The sequence below is a fragment of the Dioscorea cayenensis genome, chromosome 20 (genome assembly GCF_009730915.1).
Source record: "Dioscorea cayenensis subsp. rotundata cultivar TDr96_F1 chromosome 20, TDr96_F1_v2_PseudoChromosome.rev07_lg8_w22 25.fasta, whole genome shotgun sequence".
Taxonomy (NCBI): Eukaryota; Viridiplantae; Streptophyta; class Magnoliopsida; order Dioscoreales; family Dioscoreaceae; genus Dioscorea; species Dioscorea cayenensis.
This window is the reverse complement of record NC_052490.1, coordinates 28645573-28667164: the sequence shown is the minus strand read 5'-3', so window position 1 is coordinate 28667164 and position 21592 is coordinate 28645573. Positions and strand designations below refer to the sequence as shown.

Here is a 21592-nt window from a genome sequence, read left to right as displayed (position 1 = left end):
AAAAATCTATTTTTTTACCCAATCTAAAAGGTTATGTATAGATTTTTTAAGTAATTATAGATAAAATTTAAAAGGTTTTTAAAATTAAAATTTAACATGATTTTATCAAACAAAATTATTATTTATAAATACTTCAAAATATTCTATTAGATATTAAAAAATTTTGTTCTATTAAGCCAAATATTGACCTATTAAAACATTTAAAAGTAACTATGCCCAAATACTAAATCATCATCATTGCATTGATGTAGCGAAGAAGAATATTAAATATATATATATATATATATATATATATATATATATATATATATATATATATATATTCATTCATCAATCATTTACCAAATAAACAACTATTTTTTGCAAAAAAAAAAATACCAAAAGAACCCAAAAAAATATATTAAAAAACAGTATAAATATAGGCCTAGCTTTCTCCAATCTAGGTTTAATATACCAAGTAAATTATGCTTGTACTACAAGAACTACGACATTATGATGTAACTATCAATCATTTTATCACACATATGAAGTTTTTTATGATAAAAAAAATTAATTAACACTATTGTTTAAGTTAATTGTGATGATTTTTTTTTGTCACCAAAACTATTATAATTGTGACGATTTAGGATCTCTTATAGTTATGTTATCACTATTAATATACCTATAGTGTCGTAAATAATATGTTCATTTGTTGTGACAAAAATGTTCTTCCCCACTGGTCATTTTATTTTTTTGTGATCATATTTTTTGTCACAAAAAATTCAACTATTAATATCTACTAAATATTATCAGTGTTTAACATATTTTGGGATCAAATTCGATATGTGTGTGTGTGTATATATATATACGTTTTTAAAAGAAAAACTATTTAAAATTTTAAAAGGAAAATTATTCAAATTTTAAAAATATTTGTAAAAATATGAGATAAAAATCGATGTAAAAAAAATATTCTCCAAATTCATTTTTTTGTAAGTTGTTATTGTTTACCCAATTCTCAAAATTGAAATTTTAAGGGATAGAAAATAAGTTTTTAATTTAGATTATACATAGGATTTATAGTATTAGAGAAAGATTTCAAAAATTAAAATAAAATAGAGATTTACCCAATCTCATAAAACAAAATCTAGATAATATAATTTAAAAATATATATATCTTTAATGAATTTAACATATAAAAAGAGTGATGCCTAGAGTAATTATGTGTCTATGGAGATCGATGGCAGCTGTTCGGCTTCATTTGATTCGGAGAATTAAAGTGGCTCAATTAGTTCTTAATGTAAAGGTACATATAATTGATGGCCACAAGATTTGCTTTTATTTTTCTTAAATTCTGTTGTTTAGTTTATGCAATGGATAAGAGATAATTATTATTTTTTTTTTTGCTTTATCTTTTTTAATTTTCAAAGTTAATTTTATTGAATTTTTTTCAATTATGATTATTTATTAGTGTTTTCTTTTTCCGATACTTTGAATCTTAGGTTTAGGTTCAGGTTCATCATAAGAATATGTTATTTAGATTTTAATTATGTGATTTTTCTTTTTTTTTTGTTTCTTTTTTTTATGATTTTTTATCTATTGAAAATCATAAAAGCCAAATGCAACATAGAACGTGTCTCAATTGAGAGGAAATAATGATATGAAAGTTGTAATTAAATTAAAAAATTTTAATTTTTAAAATTATTTCATTAGATTCTTATTCCTTCCAGGGAATAACATTAAAGTTTCAACAAATGAGTCAAATTCAAGCAGAAGTTAAGGCCGAAAAGTAAAAGAGAATATTCATATGCAGAAAAAAGTACTCCATCTCCAAATTTAGGATAATTTTATAATCTTTTTCTTTTTTTTAAAAGGATAATTTATAATTGTATTTTGGATATTAAAATTTCCAATTTTATATATTCAAAATTTGAATTTTGTATATTTAGATGATATTTATTTATTTATTTATTTTTATATAATATTAAATATTTTATTTGCTTGTGTGACAATATTTTTACTACTAAGAATTTTTCTTGACAAAAGTATCTAAAATATAACTTTATATTTATCACAAATAATTTATTATATTAGTGACAAAATTAGTATAACATAATTTTTATTTTAGTGACAACATTATTTTTAAATTAATAATTTTATTTGTGATAATATAAACACATAACAATATCTCAAGGTAACATTAATGACGAAGTATTGGTTACCAATAAAAATATTACTATTGACAAAAACGTTCTGTCGCTATTGTATTTTTTTTTAGCCAACAATATTGTCACAATTATAAAATAGATTATTGTGACGGCTTCTTCGTCATAATTTAGCAATTTTCTTGTGTCAATAAAATCAACACAACTGAACAAATTATTGTAAGCATTGGCATAAATAAATAAGATTATTGTAGCCATATCGCTTTGTCATAAATATTAAATTTGTTAGTGTCATGAAATTGGTCACAAAAATATGGAATAATTGTGACCATTTGTCTAAAATGGTCACTCTTGTATTAGCATTGGTGGTATTTGTAATGGGAGGTGACAACTTTTAAAATTTACTACTATTACTAATTGTGACTGAAATTATTGCTTTTAGTGATAACTTTTGTTATCACTAAAAATACAATGTTGTAGTATATATGATAACACTACATCAAAACTTATAAGAATAAAATAGAGAAATGTTTCAATCAAACTTATGCGTGAATGTTGTAATGTATGATAACAATAAATCAAGCCTAATAAAAATAAAATAGAGAAATATTTCAGTGAAACTTATACAAAGAGAGCCATTTGTTACTTCTGATTTATTTCCATAGATTTTCATTACTCGTAATGTTGTCATTTACTTGGACCCATTAATCTTAAACTTCGATAAAAGATTCTCGATTCAGCTCTTTTAAGATGTGACTACTATTTTGAAATTTGAACATGCTCTTATGAATGAAATTTAATTTGATTCAAATGCTCATAAATGTAAATGTAAGATAATACAAAGCCCAAAATTTGTTGAATTTAAAAAGGTTGTGCTAAAGAGTCTTCCAATCCAACAAGAATAAATGGCCCGATCAAATTAATAAACTTAGCACAAGATAATAATCCACTAATTAATTATTAAAGTAGAGCCATTAAGTTTGTTATGATGAACTTATGAACACAAATGCAATGTGCTTCATTAACTCATCAAAAGGAGTACCACTTGTAAATTTTATAGAGCAGGCAAAAGCACGATGTATCCCTCACTACTAAGGGTTAGGGCTTTATGAACCATTTTAAGGATTTTTTTTTTTTTTTACCCATTTGCCTGTTCAAGTGATAAATAGACCTTTCATGGCATCAAATGGATTCATTAATCTTCATCAGATCATAATAGATCTCGCAAGCATTATTAGTTGTTTGAGACCTCTTGGCTTTGTTGAAAACTAAGAGCCTTGATTCAAATAGATTTAACTTAACTCAAATATAAAGTATCGTTTTATTGTAGTGAAATTTAACTTGTTGAAGAAGAATAACATGGATGGATTGAAATTGAACTTCCATGAAATGGAAGAATTAAGGGTTTCTATTTCACTACCACTTGTTGCCTTTGGAACTTAGTAGATCTAGATATTATGTCACAATATGTTCATGAAATCCTATACTAGCTAACAGAAACCAAAGACATAAATATTCCACATGATTCTTGACCAGTTAATTTATCATACAAAAGGAAAACACTTCATTAACTTGTACTTAATTGTAATATGTGGTTCCTGATTATGGGTTTGTGAACTCTTTTTTTTTTTTTAAGTTATCTTATTATGGACTTAAACTTGAGAATTGGGTACAAGACTCTTCTAATTAAGATCAGTGTTCAAGTTCAACTCAGGCTGAAATCATTAACTTTTAATATAAACTTGGATATTAGCCGAGTATGTATGTTTATCTTTATTTAGAAAAAGTCTATAGTTTATTTTTTTATATATAATTTTACTGTGATTTATTGCGTCTTATGACAGTAAGCTGAGTTTCGGTGGGATTATAATTTTTTTTTTTTTTAACATAGTTTGTAAGTATGATAAAATATTTATTCACTCTCATATTCATCGGTCGATCAGTCTAGTCCTTCAAGGTCCTAGTCATACCGGTAAAACTGCATGGCAAGGTCTCTAGGCAAACATAATTATATATATTTGTGGCCATTTGGACTTTAATCCAGTCACCTTTCGCAATGATGTTTTGTACAACATCATCGATAATGTCGCCCCTCACTATCTCAAATTGAAACACTAAAAAAAATTACTTGGCGCTCAGCGGGATTGACAGTCAAATTGTAGATATGGCAAACCAGTTTAAATTAAAGGTGGTATTCCATTAATTGTTATCTGTAATCCCAGACATGAATCCAGTTATAAAGAATTCCTACACATAGAAGATAATATATCTTTACGTGAGTGGACCGTACGCAATGCTTAATTTGAATTCATCGGCTCGCCCTTCTACATATCAGCTGGAACCCCTGGATGTAACTCAAATAGTATTACCCTTTGATTCTCATTTTTCTGGTTCGGTCTTTTGATAGTGTAGCATCGATGGATTTAAGCACTGAGGAGATTATCACCGTACCACAAGCTAATGCTGTTGTGTTTTATTGGGAATTGACAAATCCTCTGTACTTCCATTTTGGCGGAGCATATCAGATAGCCTTTCTAACACAATTGGGACTGCATAAAAATTGAGGTTCAATTCAATTATAATTTGCAGAAGGCATGGGGTTGCACAAATGTTGGCTATTTTTTATTATTTGGACTTCACTGCAACCGTTGAGTTCAAATTTTCTTAATTTATTTCAAAGTCATGTACAATGGTTATTGAAGAGTTTCGGTGTATTTCAATTAATTTTGTCATTCGAGTTGTTGGTCATTTTGTTAATAGATTCTCTGGTTATATCGTTGATGTACAACAATCCTCGAATATTAAATATAATCTATATTAATTGGGTTATCTTATTTAATTTCCTTATTATTAATCCTTTGCCTTTTCTTTGGTGTATGTTCATATTATACAGCTTGGGATACTATGATTCATTTATTATACCATTACAACGGATTCCACTTACTATTAATTTATAATATATGTTGATCAATGGTTTAAATACTGCTAACTTCTTTGCACTCTACATGATGGTGCCTTTTACATTCCTTTACACATGTATAATTTGTTTGTAAGATCTACCTCTTTGACGTGTTAGTATTTGTTTTACCAACCGATATTTACTGCTCCTTTAGACGTACCAATATGACCAAGTTCCTGTTTGTTTTTTTTCTTCACTGCACCAGTTTCCACGATACTATATAGTAAAAATAAAAAAACATCAGTTTGTATATACAGCGTGGGATTTGAAGAATGGGATCGGAGGAAACAATCCTTTTTCCAATCTACTCCGAAGATTTATACATAGCCATCTATAAATATGCATTTTTTATGGATATACATGTAAATTTTTATTAAATTTTGAGAGTGAACTCGCACCTTTGGCCTACTGACCCGAGTCTATTGCCGGTACAATGAACAAGACTATGGGTAAGTTAGTAATTTTACATACAAACCCTCATGAGATTATTAAGATTGTGGCTAATTAAATAATTATATATATATATATATATATTGAAAAAAATGGATAAATCACTAATTCAATAATTTTATATACATTTAAATTTAAAAATAAATTATTTAAAAAGCAAAAAAGGATATAAAATCTGATGGATTATATATGGAATTTGAATGATTTGAGATATCTTCAATTATTTTTTTTGTAAATTACAAAAATATTGCATTCTGTCTAATTGCCATAATTATATTTACATAAAAAAAGTAAAATTATTTTCTTCCAAATCAATTATCTACATTGCATTCCCTAAATTCAATTATTATTTCACAATTGAAGATATATATAATAAAATGAATTACCCGAATTTATTCGTTCTTTCCATCTTCAATATCTACAATTGCACATTGAATTAGCAAATACAAGTAAATACTAATTAAAAAATGCCAATATATAAACCGTCAAAGGTCCAAGGTAAAACCAATTCAAATAAGAAACTTGTACAATAGAAGCATGAGAATTAACTATCATTGAGGATGATAAATTTGTCCTCTTAACAAACCCATCCAATGATTCCAATCCATCTCCTTCATTCTTCAAAGGAAAAGAAGGCTTCTTAAAATGGGTTGGGTTGGACCTAATCCAATCTTGGCCATTGATCCACGTTTGTGTTATAAATGGTGTGGCTTCATCAAGTGTAAGTAGTTGGTGACTCCATTTGACCCTTGTTGTGTTCCTTGCACCAGAACCATAGCACTTGTATTCTCCATAGAATGAAGTCCTACAATGGCATGTCACATTAATTAATGAGATAAGAATTTTTCTTAATATAAGGTTTTTGGTTTATTCTTGCATGCCCTTGTACAAATAACAAATCACTAATATACCCTAATAAAAATTATAGTTACTTATAGATCATTGTAAAATTTTTTATTTACATATATATCTATCTAACCAACATGGATTGAAAAATTTATAAAATCAAGCTCATGAGAAAGGAAAAAAATCCATATTTTCATAAAATATGTTGGTTGCCGTTAATTTTCAATCATAAAGTATATAAGGAAATAAAAATAATTTATAGTGGTATATATATATATATATATGTAATTTTTCACATTTACATGGTATGCAACTAATATATCTTAACATAAATATATAAATTTGAGTTTTTCATTTTATTTACCTTTGTGTGATTGCATTGTTCCAATCAGACCAACCTTGTGGTAATATCGCATTAGACATATAAGTGTCGGCATAAACTACCCTAGAGTAAGGTCCCCACGGTCTTCCAAGAAACACACTTTTTGATTTTACACCTGTAAGCTTACATGAAACAAAGCTAAAACCAGTGTTTTCATCTACGGATGATCGTTTTTGAGCTGTAATTGCTCCACCGCTCTTTGATGTTGAATGTATATGACATTTCTATTCAAGAAAAAGAAGAAAATGATTTAAATTATAGAAAAATAGTAATTAGGTCCAATTCGACCCAAAATCTTAAGCTATAAGATGAGTCCAAAACTCTTAAGGGCCGTTTGGTTCGCGTTAATGACATATTACCACGTAACGAGATTACCATGGTAATATGAGTGTGAATATTATATGGGTGGGAATATTGCGGTAATTTAATATAACCATGTTTGGTTGGGAACTTTTATTACTTTGGTTTTCATGGTAATCAATTTGTTAAAATATAAAAAGTTATAAGATTACCACGGTAATCCAAGATAGACACCAAATTTGGTGGTAATAGGATTACCACTTTCTTGGTAATATTTATAAGTTGGTAATGTGATATTACCATACAGATTACCACTAATACAATGTCAAATGTGGTATTATTTTCATATTATCACGTAACACATGATAATCTTTCTACATTACCGCGAACCAAACGACCCCTAAATGTCATGTTGTAAACAAACGAAGAAATATATTACTGTACGCTGCCCCAAATTCTATAACTACCAATGGACCTAGGGGTCCGTGTAGGGGGCATGGGCATGTCCCCCCACAAATTCTTCTTTAGATTTTATGAATTTATATATATATATATATATATATATATATAGTTTTTACAAAATTTAGATGGGTTTTTATAAATTAGTATATATAGTTTATAAAATATTTGGTAATAATTATATTATTTTGCTCTTTTAGTTTTTTCCTAGTTCCATTATAATTTTGAATGATTTCTTTATCCCTTTAAAAAATAAAAAATAAAAAATAAAATCATAACTCTGTTACTAATAACTACTTACTTCAAAAAAAGAAAGAGCATTTCCAAAAATAAAATCTGTGGCTCCTTCTATATAACAATTTGAGTAGTAGTGTCTTTCACTAATGTCGAAGAGAGTGTCTTGATAAGAAATCATTCTACATGCATAAAAAGCCACTCTATCGCCAAATACACTTAGTGCTACTGCTTGAGCCCCTGCACCATATGCATTCTGCAAAAATAAAATATTAAAGTGAAGATTCTCTTTTAAATTATGATTATTTTTTATAAAAAAAAATTAATGGATATTTTTAAAAAAATTATTCATCTAATTAAACCACCTTTATAATTGATTGTGCGGCAAAACATTTAACTCTTATGTTGGAGGTAAAAAATTGGGCTCTCTTTTAATGTGTGTAGTTGAGGTATAAATAAGTAAGCTGTGTGTGATAGTTTATCTATTGTAAAAATAATAATAATAATAATAAAAACAACAACAACTTCTCTTATTACGTTGTTGATGAGATTATAATCTCCTAAACAAATATGTTTAGATAAAGACCATCTTATTAACATAGGACACAAGACATTAATATGTGAAAGTTTTCTAAAATTTAAGTTTGAACTATTATATATTTGACATTTGAATATTTAAAAATCTCCTAATCTCTTATACACATAATAGGTTTTAACAAATTTATTATATTATATCTATAAATTAAGTTAAAAAATTACCTGAATAGTGAGATGCCTTCCAACAAAATCAGGGGCTAAAATTGAAACAGTTGTAGATTCAAGTGTATCCCAAGCACCACTCCATGTTATGATTGTTGATGTTGCGTTTGTGCCACTCAATGTTATCCATGGTTTGTCCTCTGGCACTACCACTCTCTCCCTGTTCATTTTTTTCAAAAATAAAAATATTCGATATTTAAAATATTAATTTTTAAGAAATAAAACCCAATATATTAATTAATTACATGCAAGTTAAAAAAGAAGAGTTAATGATGAAAGCTTCTTTACAAATAAGCAGAGACTTCACAGAGATTTACTAAAAATAATCCGGATAATAATTTCGGCTGCACAAAAAATATGTTTTCGTATTTTTCAGAAATTCTTTAAAAATTAGGACATAAGTTTTTTCTTAAAAAAAATGTTCAGAAAGAAGTCAAAATATGTGAGATTAAATACTCTTCCAAAATCAATCAATCAAATAAATCATTTGAGTTTTTATGTAAGCATTAGCTTATGGATTATAGTGAAGTTTTTAATTAAATTTAATTGTTGTTTTTTTTAAAATACAAACAAACTACAGTGCAACTCTTTATTTTTTTATGAGAAAAATTGAAATCCTTAGAAAATTTTTAAACTATTGTAAATTGAAATCATATTTTTTTAAAATAAATAAATAAAATAAAATAAAATATTAACAGTTCTAGAGATTAAAAAGATTTTTTTAAAACAACATTGTGAATTTTTTTTTTATTTTTGCAAGTAAGAGGTAAACATTACTGCAATATTATGCAAAATTCATTTTTACTTTTTCAAAAAAAAATATAAAAAAAATATTTATAATAAAAATAGAAAACTCATATTTTATCCATGTTGTATTTTTTTTTAAAAATTTTGATTAATATTAATATTTTATTGATTATGGTGCTATGCTAGTTTGCCACTATAATATTTTTTGTCGAACCCTCAATCTTCTTCATAGAAGTCAAATATCTTACCGCTCAGCTATTGTAGCAGTAACCATTATAGCATTTTTAAACATTTTTTAAAATAAAATGTAAAACTAAAAATATAAAATATAACCTATTTACAAATAACTAGAGAGAGAAAAAGAGAGAGAGAGAGAGAGAGAGAGAGAGAGAGAGTTGTAACCTGTAAATTCCTGGTTTGATTAAGATAAAAACTTGCTCTGAATTAAATGAAGGCACAGCATCAATTGCATCTTGAATTCTTTGAAAATCTCCTTTCCCTGATTGATCCACAGTAATAAGAACAGCTAAACTTGTATCCACTGAAACCCCTAGTGTTGTTCCACCCATCAAAGGAACAGACACTAATACAAACACCAAAGATGCATAAACAGACCTCATGATTCCTAATTAAACTCTTCTTAATTAATCTCAATGATTTGCATTGATTTGTTTATTTGATTTACTTATTTATAGGGTTGTCAACATGAGGATTTCTTTAAGCAGCATGCAACATTAAAGAGTCTCATACAAGGAGTCTGCTGTTGTCTTGCTGTGAGCTTAATTAAACCTTGATTGACAGATTTGGATGTAAGATTAATTTTATAATTAGGATAAGTCATTAGCTTTGTATCTAAATTTAGATAAGAATTAGGAGGTAGAAAGCTTCATATGTTTGACATTTGATATTTTTTAAAAATTTCAGCTAATTATAAATTAGAGTTGATGCTTAGATTTTTTTAAATGAATAATTTTGACTTCAAATCTTTATATACACATACATTAAAAACAAAAACTCTTTGAGACAGTCTATTTTTTTATTAGATGTTCGGTACTTCGATCAAATTGATTTAGAGTTTGTGGTTCCTAAAAATTTAGTGGGTCAAAGACTTAAAAGGAAATAATTAATTTTCATCTAATTATAAATCATTTGGGTATTGGTTCAAATCATTTTGTTAATATAGGGTATATGCAAATATGATTTTTTTTTTAATAGAGATTTGTAACATATATACACATTTACATAGGTATAATTCCAAAAGATAAAAGGTTAAATGTTTTTAAAACAAGCACACAAAAGGAAAATTATCTTCTCCACTTAACAAGAAAAGTAAGCTAAAAAATGATATCTTTGTGAATTTAATAAGATGGCAAAGTGTACTTGAGACAAAAATGGCACCAAAAATACTATTAAAAAAACATAGTAACAGCATGATATTTTCCTTCAATTAATGGCTTCCTTGCTTGCTTATATTGGCAACACTCTGATTGCTTTATTTTCACTGCATTTGTTGACAATAAATAATTTAATATATTAACACATTATTGAGTTGCATTGAAGACTTCCAGAGATGGAGATAGTTAAGAGTCTCTTTAAAGTACTTCATTAATCAATGCACTAATTGTTTTGTAATTGAAGCAGAGAGATAGATGATTGTTGAGATTGCTTCATCTTGTTCGCTACTGGTTATCTTGAAATTTATACAAACTTTTGAATAATTAGGATAGGTTGCATCTGCATGCTTGGAAGGCTTCTAGAGAGCTTTAAAAAAATTCGAAACCCCAAAATTTTCATTTCCGATAATATGATTAATTGAAACAAAAAAAAAAATTAAATAAAAAATATGGATTACTTAATTTTTTTAAACCATAGTTTGAAGAGTAATGATATTTTATATGATAAGCTTTCCCAATTGAAGTGGATGGCAAGTTGGCATCCACATTATTCTTTTTTATTTTAGCATGTAAGTCATTTTTATTTTTATTTTTATTTTTATTTTTATTTTTATTTTTTGCATTCATAATTATTATTTTTAATTAAAAAATTATTTTTGTTTTATTATCTAAACCCCAAACTATAAATAATAAATCAAAAACCCCTCAGATTTGTCATTACTATTTAGAGTTTAGGGTTTGAATTTAGGATTTAAGAGTTTTGGGTATTTTGTTCTATAGTATTTGAATTTAAAATTTTAGAGTTTTATAGACTTTTATAATTTGGGTTTTTTACTTGCATACCCTTGTAAAATTATGAATTTACTTAAATACCCTCATAAAAATGATATTTACTTGTATACCCCTACAAATTAATTATATTTGTTTATATGCCCCTATGGTTAAGTTGACTCTGGTGTTAAATTGGATTGAATAAGGGTAAATTACCAAAATAAGTTTGCTTATATACCCCTCTAAATTTTTTTTCTTATTTTGTAGACATTACTTATTTCATTCAACAAATAACCATTATGGGTTTGTTAATGTACCCATCAATTATATTTGCTTATATGCCCCTATTATATTTTTTAAATTATAGATACCCAATGTAATTTTTTTATATACACTTTAATTATTTTTAAAATTATTAAAAATCATGAACTTTTGAGTAATTCGATCGTGTGGTGGAGGATCCGATTAGTACAATAGTCGTTGGTGTTTGGCCCGCCGATGATGAACACGATTGGAAGGTTCTCCGAGTAAGCGACGGCGACGGCGTTGATCACGCTGAGACCTCTGACGGTAAAGGTAACGGCACATGCAGATTTCACAGCGTCAGAGTAGCCGGCGTTGAGATGGTTCAGTAGGGTTAGGTTGAAACCTTCGGAGATGGCGTAGACGTCTCAGACTCCGATTTGAAAGAACCGGCGAGTGAGATGGCATGGCTTGAAAGGATTGGTGAGAAAGGAATCTCAAAAGATAGCAGCTAAGTGGTTGAGAAGTTTAGGAATGTTTCTCAGATGGCTTAGGTTGGATGATGTTAAGAGTAATAGGGTAATTTTGTTAAATTTGATTAGATGGGAACTATAATTAATTTCATAAACCCCAACGGTGGCTATCGGTAAGTGATATATAAGTAGAAAAGTTAGTTTTGTAGGGGTATGGAAGTAAATAGTATTTTTATGGGGGTATTTAAATAATTTTATAGTTTTGTAGGGATATGCAAATAATTTTCCTTTTTAGTTTTTAGTATCAATAGTTTATACAATTTGAATTTAAAATTTATGAAAAAAAAAAAATAACATGGATGATTATATGAGTATCACCTTGACATCCAAATCATTCGAAAAATTAATTCAGAAAATCAAGTATATGAATATAATATCACTCTAGTTTAAAATTTTAGTTTAAATAAGGTAAATAATAGCCTTATGAAGAATGGATATTTTATAAATCACGATGTAAATATATAATATATTCACTCTTTGTTTTTATATATATATATATATATATATATATATATATATAATAAAAATAAATAAATCATAATTTTATGAAAAACAATGAAAGTAAGAAAATATTATCACCAACATGGGTCATCCATCCTGGGTCTTATTCGGTTTCAAAGTTGATTGAGAGGTGTTCGGAATATCACATATATATATATATATATATATTTTCATACATATGTATGTACAGTGTACACACACAATATAAATAATTATGAACAAATTCAATGTTTGGATTATTATGACAGTATATTATATTAGCTTCGGTAACTTAATTAAAAAGAATTATTATATAAATTAAAATTTAATATATTTATAAGATTGTAAACATACCATCTAAACAATGAGTGACAATTAGGTCATTACGCAGATCTTGATAATTCTCAAATAAAAATACGCGACACAAATTAGGCAATACTTATTATTATTTTTTTTTATTTAGCATTCTGTTCAAATTGTTCTCTCTAAAACAAATAAATAAAACTTCAGTCAATTAAATAATGACCCCTTTAACTTCGACAATATTCAATATAAAACAATTTATCCATAATCTTAAAATTTTTAATAACCTGAGCTCAAAATTAAAAACAAATAAAAAATCCTCTTGCACAAAATTTTATCAAATTTATATATAATAAAAAACATTAAGCTGTTAAAAAATTCTAAAATAGACACATTTGATATTTATTAGTATAGGAAATTAATTACAGAATACAAAACGATTATAAAAATATTAAATTTTAATTTATATAATGATTAAGCAACCATTTATCATACATTACGGAAAAACAGAAAACACAAAACGACGATATCCATAGAAACTTAGATGAAGAATAAACACAAATGGATTGGATTAAAAAGAAAAACATAAAAAAAAAAAAATAATCACAAATCAAAAAGGATTTGTGGAAGAGAGAGGAGGAGGTGCTCAGAGAAATTGAAAGAATGGATTGTTATGCTGTCTTCATACAATAGACAGATCGGATTAACGAGATACCATCACTGCATCCTCCTTTTCTTTGAGAGACAGACAGACAGACAAAAGAGAGAGAGAGAGAGAGAGAGAGAGAGAGGGCCGCCGGAGCAAACACAAAACCCTAACCCTAAAAAGGGATGAAGTTGAATAAGTGGCAGATGATGGGTATTTATATAGAACTGAAAACAAATTAAGTTTAATTGGGCTGGGCCAGCTCCAATTAGAGTACTTTGGATTTTGATTTCCAAAGGTTGAGCTTAATTTTATTTAGTTTGGAATTAAAATTAACTTTATTTTTTTAAAATATTAATTTGAATTAATTTATGATTTTTGTATTTTATTTTTGATGATTTTACCATATAGATTATATAATATTTGAAATATTATATATTATAAATATGTAAAAATATATAATATGGTTATATATTTTTGAGCTATAACTCCATTGAATACCAAATTAATTTCAAGCTTGATAGCCAAATAAAAGCTGAATTCAAAAACTCAGTTTTCGGTGGAGTCTGAGCTTTTTAATTTTTTGTAGATATATGTAGGGTGAAATAGGAAAAGGTAATTTTTTTGTGAAATCATATAATTAATGGGGGGAAAAGTAATAATTTTAAATTATAAGTGAAACAAATTAATTGACATTTACATCATTTTTTTGAAAAACACCAAATAGCTTATTTTATTTTTTGAGATAAAAAAAATCCACATAATGTGAACTCAAACGGTTGGTGGACAAAATACATGACAAAATATCAATGAAATGATATTTTTATGAGAATCTTAAATATATAAAGATATTTATATACCTTTTAAATAGATTTTCCTAGCACTTTTCTCAGATGAATTTTTTAATAATTTATTTTTACATGAACCACGGGTTTACATGAACCTCGGGTTAATAAATATATCGAAATCTATGGTTTATCCACTTATTTAAAAAAAAAAATTAAATATATCGACAAATATATATTTTCATTTTTTTTTATGTATACAAATAGTTTTCATGCAGATTGTAGGAATTTATCACTAAGGTAAAGAATTCTTAGGCTTTCAAACTCATCTGAAATCATGAAGATAAAAACAATTATGAAAATAAAAAATAACCCAAAAACACACAACTCAGAGAGTTTAACGTACTATACTATAAACAGCATTTGATGATGGGTAACATAATTTGTAACTGTTCTACTTCAATGCTAATGCTGGGCATTACTACCTCATTGGTGATGATTCTTCACCTGAGACAAGAGTATGTAATGAATTCAGGCGAAGTAAAATGAAATGGTTGACGAGGAACAGGGTTCCTGTAAAACAAACACAATTAGGAAGGGTTATGGACAAATTTTCTAAATTGAAATCAAAGAAAAAAAATGAGTATTTCCACATACGGCCGGGGGCCATAGACTTTGATCTGTCGAATATGGGTGTCTCTCCCGTTCAGATGATTGGATAGTACCGCGAGTTGCAGCATGAAGGTATGTATGAATGTCTCACTGCAGGATGTAAGAGAAAATTTGAAGGTTATTAAAGATGTAAAAAAATATTTATCAAATGCTCTATGAAAATGAATAAGGTATTGAAGCTGCAAGCAAATATCTCATCATAAATGTTCACAAAATATTAGTCTTCAATACTTACAATATCAAATATGCAAGTTCAGATATTTAGGCAATGTTAGACAAGAAAAAAAAAAAAAAGATCCAAATAGTCAGTCATCAAAGAAGAGAACTATGTGACTGCATGCACTAAACATCAAGAACCCTTTCTGCCAATAAAATCATAAATTCTTCTAGAGTATGTTTAGATGCATATCTGTAGGTTCTACTATAAAATAATCATGTCAAGAAAAAAAAAAAAAAGAAATTCGCATTTATGCAAGGCCTTTCACTATTTATACTTGTTCAGGCTTGGGCTCTATACCATTACTTCTCTCAAAATTTGCAACAATCAAGACCTTCTAAATGTTTGTCATCTCTGAGCAACAATATCAATTTCTTTGTTTGCCAGCATAGCATCAGTCCTTTGGCTTTCAAAATGTTCCCATCAGAATAGCTCAGAACATAGAAAACCCGAAGAAGAATTCCAGTTACCTAAATTATACTTCAGCAGGATTCTTACTTTAAAGGAAATAAGATAATCAATTGTTTCTCCTCAATACTTTCTAATATTATGTCATTGCTAACAACTTACAATCCGCCATATACAACAACATCACATCCACCTTCCTTTTAGCATTGCTTCCAATTCTATATAGGAGTTCATGAACATATTGTGACATAATACCAAGATATACTAAGTTTCAAGTGCAACAAGTGATGTGAAATAGAGTCCCATTGTTATTCCATTTCATTGATGTTCAATTTCAATCCATCCATGTCATTCTTGTTCAATGAGTAAAATGTCACCACAAAAAGGTGATACCTTATATTCCAAGTTAAAACCGAGAGGGCAGATGTCATGTTTGCATGAATAATTTAAGAATCAAAGATGCTTGAGAAGCGGAGCACATGAGATAACAGTGAAAACAGTCAAGGATAAAAAACTTATCAAAATCAAATATTAGCTTAGGATTGCTGATACAAGTTAAATTAATACATGTTTTTGGACTTCTCAAAACAGAAAGCTTATGGTCCGTAATGAAGGTCTGGTATTGAATTTTGGCCTCTTATTATATTCAATTAAATCAAGATGGTAAGCAAAGATGACTGCAGGAACAGGTATTGTTTTAAAACTAGAATACCACTGAATCAATCTGCTCATAGCCAAGATTCAATAAAGGCATTGGTGAAAAGCATGGCAATACTTATTCTTGCAATGCATATCATATTAATTCATTCTAGATTTACAGGAGATAAATACAATCTTCCTTCTTTTCTAGTGCTTCCCACCACATCAAAGTCACCCAAATTTACCAAATTTACGTAGTCATGAAAATTTGAGAAATAACAACTTAAGAACATACCGGGGATCTGTCCCAGATAGAGAAATATGGACCCAACCAACCGGCTTCACAAGCTCTACAGTTTTAATTTCCTGTGAGCATCATAAAGACAACATTCAATTACTCAAAAGATGTTGAGATCACAAATCAAAGAGATCCAAAAACACAATGTATATTAGGACAGCAAGATATCAACAGAAAAGGGTTATTCAAATAAAGAATTTAACACACTGAGATTTACTCAAAAACTACAAAAATCTAAGATTCTTTTGCAAATACCATTCAATTCATTTTGCCTTTCATGAATTCTCTATACAAGAAATGCTGAAATTCTAAATACATGCAGTAAATTTTTCTTTCATGAATTCCTATTAATAGAAAAAATAATGAAACTCTAATAACATACTCGCCCTTATGCTTCCAAATGTACAGCCATTCAGTCACATTCGAATGGACCTGCTCGAATACCCCAACAAATATTAAGTGCACTCTAAATCATTAAAGACTTAAGAGTTCAAACATAATTAGTTATATAAAGTGTACCAGGAAAGAAGGTTTATAATAACAAAGCCATGAGTGCCTGGAGAAGAGTTGTTTTTGTGAGATTTATAGGTGAAATTAAGCACACAAATAAAGGTAATTTCATCAAAAAGGCATGCACCAAATGAAACAACTAAATTCAAAATAGTAAAAGTATCAATTTCTTTGACAATAATACTAAGTATAACTCCCAAGACTGAAGAAGAAAAAGAAACCTTGAGGTTGTGGAAGCCATCTCCAGCACGGATAGAAATCTTGCTCGGCGTATAGCTCTCATCAAGCTTGAAATCCACGTACAGCACCAATAGCTAAGCCAACCAAATTTACATATAATTTCACCATTAAAAAGAAGATCAAATATATACCAAACGAAACTAGAAATCAAACAAACCTGCAACTTTACTTTCTTCTGAAACTGAATGTTCACCAAATGCGGCTGCGCTCCATCCGATCTGAAACAAATGAATAATTTTCCCTAATAAGTAGATAAAAATCAAACATTTGTTTGAAATTTCAGCAAATCCCGACAAATCAAACCCTATTTCGTTCTTCTTTTGCGATTAATAGCGAAAAATTGGGGTTAAAATTGAAACAATATAGAAAGGAAAGGGGAAGGTGAGGAACTGCCAGTATGTGTCGAGGTTGTCATCACGGAGAGAAAGGACGCCATTACCGGGCTTGCAAGAGCTGACGCTCCAAGCGGCCTTGTTGGCCATCTCGCGGAGGTCGTCCTCCACGGAGAGCTGCGGGATTCCAGTGAGCTTCCCGGCGGCCGTGGCGGCGTCCTCCTCCCCTTCCGACTCCGTCGCCATTGTTCTCTGCTCTCGAAGCGATGACAGTGGAGTTTCACACGCAAATGCGGGTCGGGTATAGATCTCAAGATCCGACCCCGAAAGATCCGTTAAGTCGGATCGGGTATAGGATCCGGATCCGAATAAGATCCAATATATATTTTTAAAAGGCTTTGATTAGTAAGAAAAGATTTAAATTATATAGTTAGAAACATGATCGCTAGAGTGGAAAATAATTGTTATTTTTTTATTTATTTTTATCCCTTTGAAGACAAGAAATTGAATGTATATTTCAATTTTTTTTTTCGACAAATATGACAAGTACTAGTAGCTAAGGGGATCCATCATAATCATTGCATCTAGTGACACTTGAACTCAGGATATTTAAAAGTTTCACACTCACCTTTTACTATGAGATCACTACTGATGAGTTATAAATTCTTTGGCATATATACTTCACTATTTGTATATGGGTTTATTTATCATTTATTAAACCAACCTCATATTCTAAATTATATAGTAAAAGAAGAATGCATGAAGGAGCAAAACAAATTATATATTATCTTAAAAATAAGAGTATATTTTTTTATTTATATATGAAATTCAAATTTGTGAATGTTGAAACTATAGAAATAAAACCTAGGATACATTATATTTCTCAATCTTTATATAAGATATTCCACACATTCCATACATATACGAGATGTTTTTCGAAACTTAATAATTTTTTTTATATAAAAATAGATAAATCATAAATTTATTAAAAACTAGGAAATAAGAGCAAACAAAACAAAAACCCACAAAAAGTAAGGGAGTACAAGGAAAATAGAAATAAGTAACAAGGAAAAACACAAAAAAAACAAAATCACCAAAGGTTAGGCTTTTCTCAGCAGAAGAAACCACACAAAAACCAAAAACAAAAAACAAGAAAAAAAAAAGCGAAAATGAGCTGACAAGAAGAGGGCCACCCTCTGATATCTGATATCTCCTTAAGGCGAGCGAGGAGGTGAATCACTCATGAGCAGAAGGGGTATCCATAACAGTGGACTGAACATCTGGGCGTACGCTTAGAAAATCAAGGGAGTTCCTTAGCTTTTGAACGGAGTCGCTTGAGAAGCACTGAGACAGGTCTTTACACGGGTCTTTAGCTGCAGACACCCAAGAAAGAAGCATATTAACAATTTTGCAAATTATAGAATGCAGATCAAGAGCGTGGGAATTAAAAATTCAAATAAAGAAGCACTGAAACTTAATTTCATGGATGAGACTTGGAGAATTAAACTATATTGACCTAAATCATTTGGCCAATAACTTGATTTTAAAATCACCAAATTAATTAAGTTTACTCCCAATATCAAAAACAGATATATATATATATATATATATATATATATATATACACACATACGTGCAATTATAAAATTTATAACCTACATGGTCAATTAATTTGCTTATTGGTCAATGAAGCTCATGCTCTCAAACATAAATGAATAGGCACAACTTCATAAAATACAAAAACATCTTTAGGTTACAACCATACACCATCTTTAAGTTTTCTTGATTTAAAAAATATCCCTTTTTTTCTGGAAGTTTTGCATGATTCTCATCGTTTGGTGATAGCAAACAAATTTCTTTGATAAGGAAATAACTTTGAAGGATTCCACAATATTTGGTCCTCAATTATTATCAAATATGCATCTCTCCTTTGGATATAATGTTGACTTGATCCAATGTGTGTTCAATGAAATGAATCCCATGACATGCATGCACCACCACTCCATGCAGATTGAATTTATGATATTGATAAATAAGATAAAATGTGGACCATTTTCTAAGATTCCTCCAACTTGCATGAAATATAATCTTTGAAGATAATATATATAGAATAGGAGGGAATCCAAAGTCATTGCACTACTGATATGAAGTGATAAGGATTCTTAATATTAGCTGCCACCTTTATATCTCAAGGACCATTATTTAACTCTTTACTGCAACTTGTTTGATGGAACTTCTTGTGTGCATGTTCCTTTTATGGATGCAAACCTTCCACAATACCTCTCAAGTCTCAAGCTCAGAAAGATCATCACTTCACTAGTTGTTATTAGCTTTGCTTTTGTCTCCATGATTCTTGGAGAGAATCCTAAAAGATTAAAGCATCTTAGATTAGATTTTATTGAAATCGTTTGATTTGATATTAGAAAAACAATTATTCGGCCGAGATGATGCTAGAAGCATCTTTTTCTTATTTACTCTTTTCAATTCAAACTAGAGTTAATTTAAGCTCATATATTCATGTTTTCTATTTAGTTATCTTGATCATCAACCTTTTGAGGACTTGAGCAGTTTTTTAAGTCCGGTGTCTGGTGATGCTTTTGCAATATATTCTGTTTCCTCTAAGGTTTTAAGGTTTAGGGTAGATAGAGAGTAGATAAAGTAGACAGAGAGTCATTGATAAAGAAGACGAGATAATTTACAAGTAAGTCAGAATATTATAATAAACCTCAAACATTCAATACAATACTAGATTTGTGTTTATATAAATATATTAGAAATCAATAATAATATTAGAAACCACAACTATTATTTCGAACTATCAATAATGCCAAATGAATCTCTTAATTTTATATTAATATAGATTTCCATGATACTAAATATCAAACATATATCAACATTATCTAATATAATGTGTTGAAATGACAATCAAGTTGGTGTATATGATTCATCCACTTTATTTTATAAAAAAAAAAAAAACTTATCAAGGTGGCCGGTGACATTACCATTTTAAACTCGACACAGTTGATAGGACCATTAAGATGAAGAGGTCAACCGCCAAAAATGTGGTGGGGAATGCGGTTCTTATTGAGTCATATATACATGTTGCTAAGAGTTTTTTTTTTTAATACAGTATCAATGAAGTTGGCATCTTGGTATAGTCATGGATATTTTTCCACACTTTATAAAGGCTCCAAATATCACTTCAAGTTGAAAGACTTTTGTGGCAACTATGCCTCATATTCAAGATGATATTTTTGGAGATCGAGAAGCTTTCCTAGTTTGAGTACCATTCGAGATATAAATAAGTAGATAATCACTTGCACATATAAATTAGTGAATCGCATTTTATTAGATTGCAGAATGTGAAAAATCAAAGCAAATTTATTTTATGATATTAGAGTCTGATGACCTAAATCATGTTTAACTTAGTTTAAAAGACCGTAACGTGACATATGCAGCATAAATTTAATTATAAAATTTTTTGATATCTGTGGTGCTAATTATGTCAAATAAAATCTAGTTATTTATTATTTTACTCATATATATATATATATATATATGAATATCTGTATTTGTGGTGTTTGGTGTTTAGTGTTTCTTTCTGGGGTAACCAGTAACCACCCTAAAAACATCTATTTTATATCTATTTTTAGTATACATAGGTTTTTTTTCTTTTTTTTCGTTGTGGGGAAGTTGGTGCTCGCTTATTTCTAAACCTTTCAAGGATGTAGTTAACTTACTTACTAGATCTTTACTGTGGATTTTGTGGCTTGAAAGAAATGCTCGTATCTTTTATGTGCTTTCGAAAGTTATTCATATGTTCTTGTCTTGGATAAATGTAGTT

The 21592-nt window shown here is 28.6% G+C and overlaps 2 protein-coding genes across 2 annotated transcripts; both read right to left on the bottom strand.

The window, feature by feature from the left end:
• Window positions 1-5961: 5961 nt before the first annotated feature.
• On the bottom strand, window positions 5962-9897 carry LOC120251396 (putative pectinesterase 11). The gene is made up of 6 exons (XM_039259924.1): window positions 9680-9897; window positions 8531-8690; window positions 7839-8027; window positions 6761-7002; window positions 6137-6355; window positions 5962-5968 (listed from the first exon to the last, which is right to left on the bottom strand). The coding sequence occupies exons 1-6, from the start codon at window positions 9895-9897 to the stop codon at window positions 5962-5964; spliced, it is 1035 nt and encodes a 344-aa protein (XP_039115858.1).
• Window positions 9898-14740: 4843 nt separating this feature from the next.
• On the bottom strand, window positions 14741-18049 carry LOC120251144 (anaphase-promoting complex subunit 10). The gene is made up of 6 exons (XM_039259683.1): window positions 17807-18049; window positions 17574-17634; window positions 17398-17490; window positions 16664-16734; window positions 15090-15194; window positions 14741-15005 (listed from the first exon to the last, which is right to left on the bottom strand). The coding sequence occupies exons 1-6, from the start codon at window positions 17992-17994 to the stop codon at window positions 14936-14938; spliced, it is 588 nt and encodes a 195-aa protein (XP_039115617.1). The 5' UTR covers window positions 17995-18049; the 3' UTR covers window positions 14741-14935.
• Between the last annotated feature and the right edge of the window lie 3543 nt (window positions 18050-21592).

What these genes read in the sequence shown, in the direction of transcription:
- LOC120251396 (XM_039259924.1), bottom strand. Translation starts at nt 9,897, where the DNA reads ATGAGGTCTGTTTATGCATCTTTGGTGTTTGTATTAGTGTCTGTTCCT. An exon ending in ATGCTCTTTCTTTTTTTGAA is followed by an intron (nt 7,003 to 7,838) that starts GTAAGTAGTTAT and finishes TTTCTTGAATAG; the next exon opens with AAATGTCATATACATTCAAC. An exon ending in AACAATGCAATCACACAAAG is followed by an intron (nt 6,356 to 6,760) that starts GTAAATAAAATG and finishes ATGCCATTGTAG; the next exon opens with GACTTCATTCTATGGAGAAT.
- LOC120251144 (XM_039259683.1), bottom strand. Translation starts at nt 17,994, where the DNA reads ATGGCGACGGAGTCGGAAGGGGAGGAGGACGCCGCCACGGCCGCCGGG. An exon ending in ATGGCTTCCACAACCTCAAG is followed by an intron (nt 16,735 to 17,397) that starts GTTTCTTTTTCT and finishes TGATGCTCACAG; the next exon opens with GAAATTAAAACTGTAGAGCT. An exon ending in CTATCTGGGACAGATCCCCG is followed by an intron (nt 15,195 to 16,663) that starts GTATGTTCTTAA and finishes TACATCCTGCAG; the next exon opens with TGAGACATTCATACATACCT.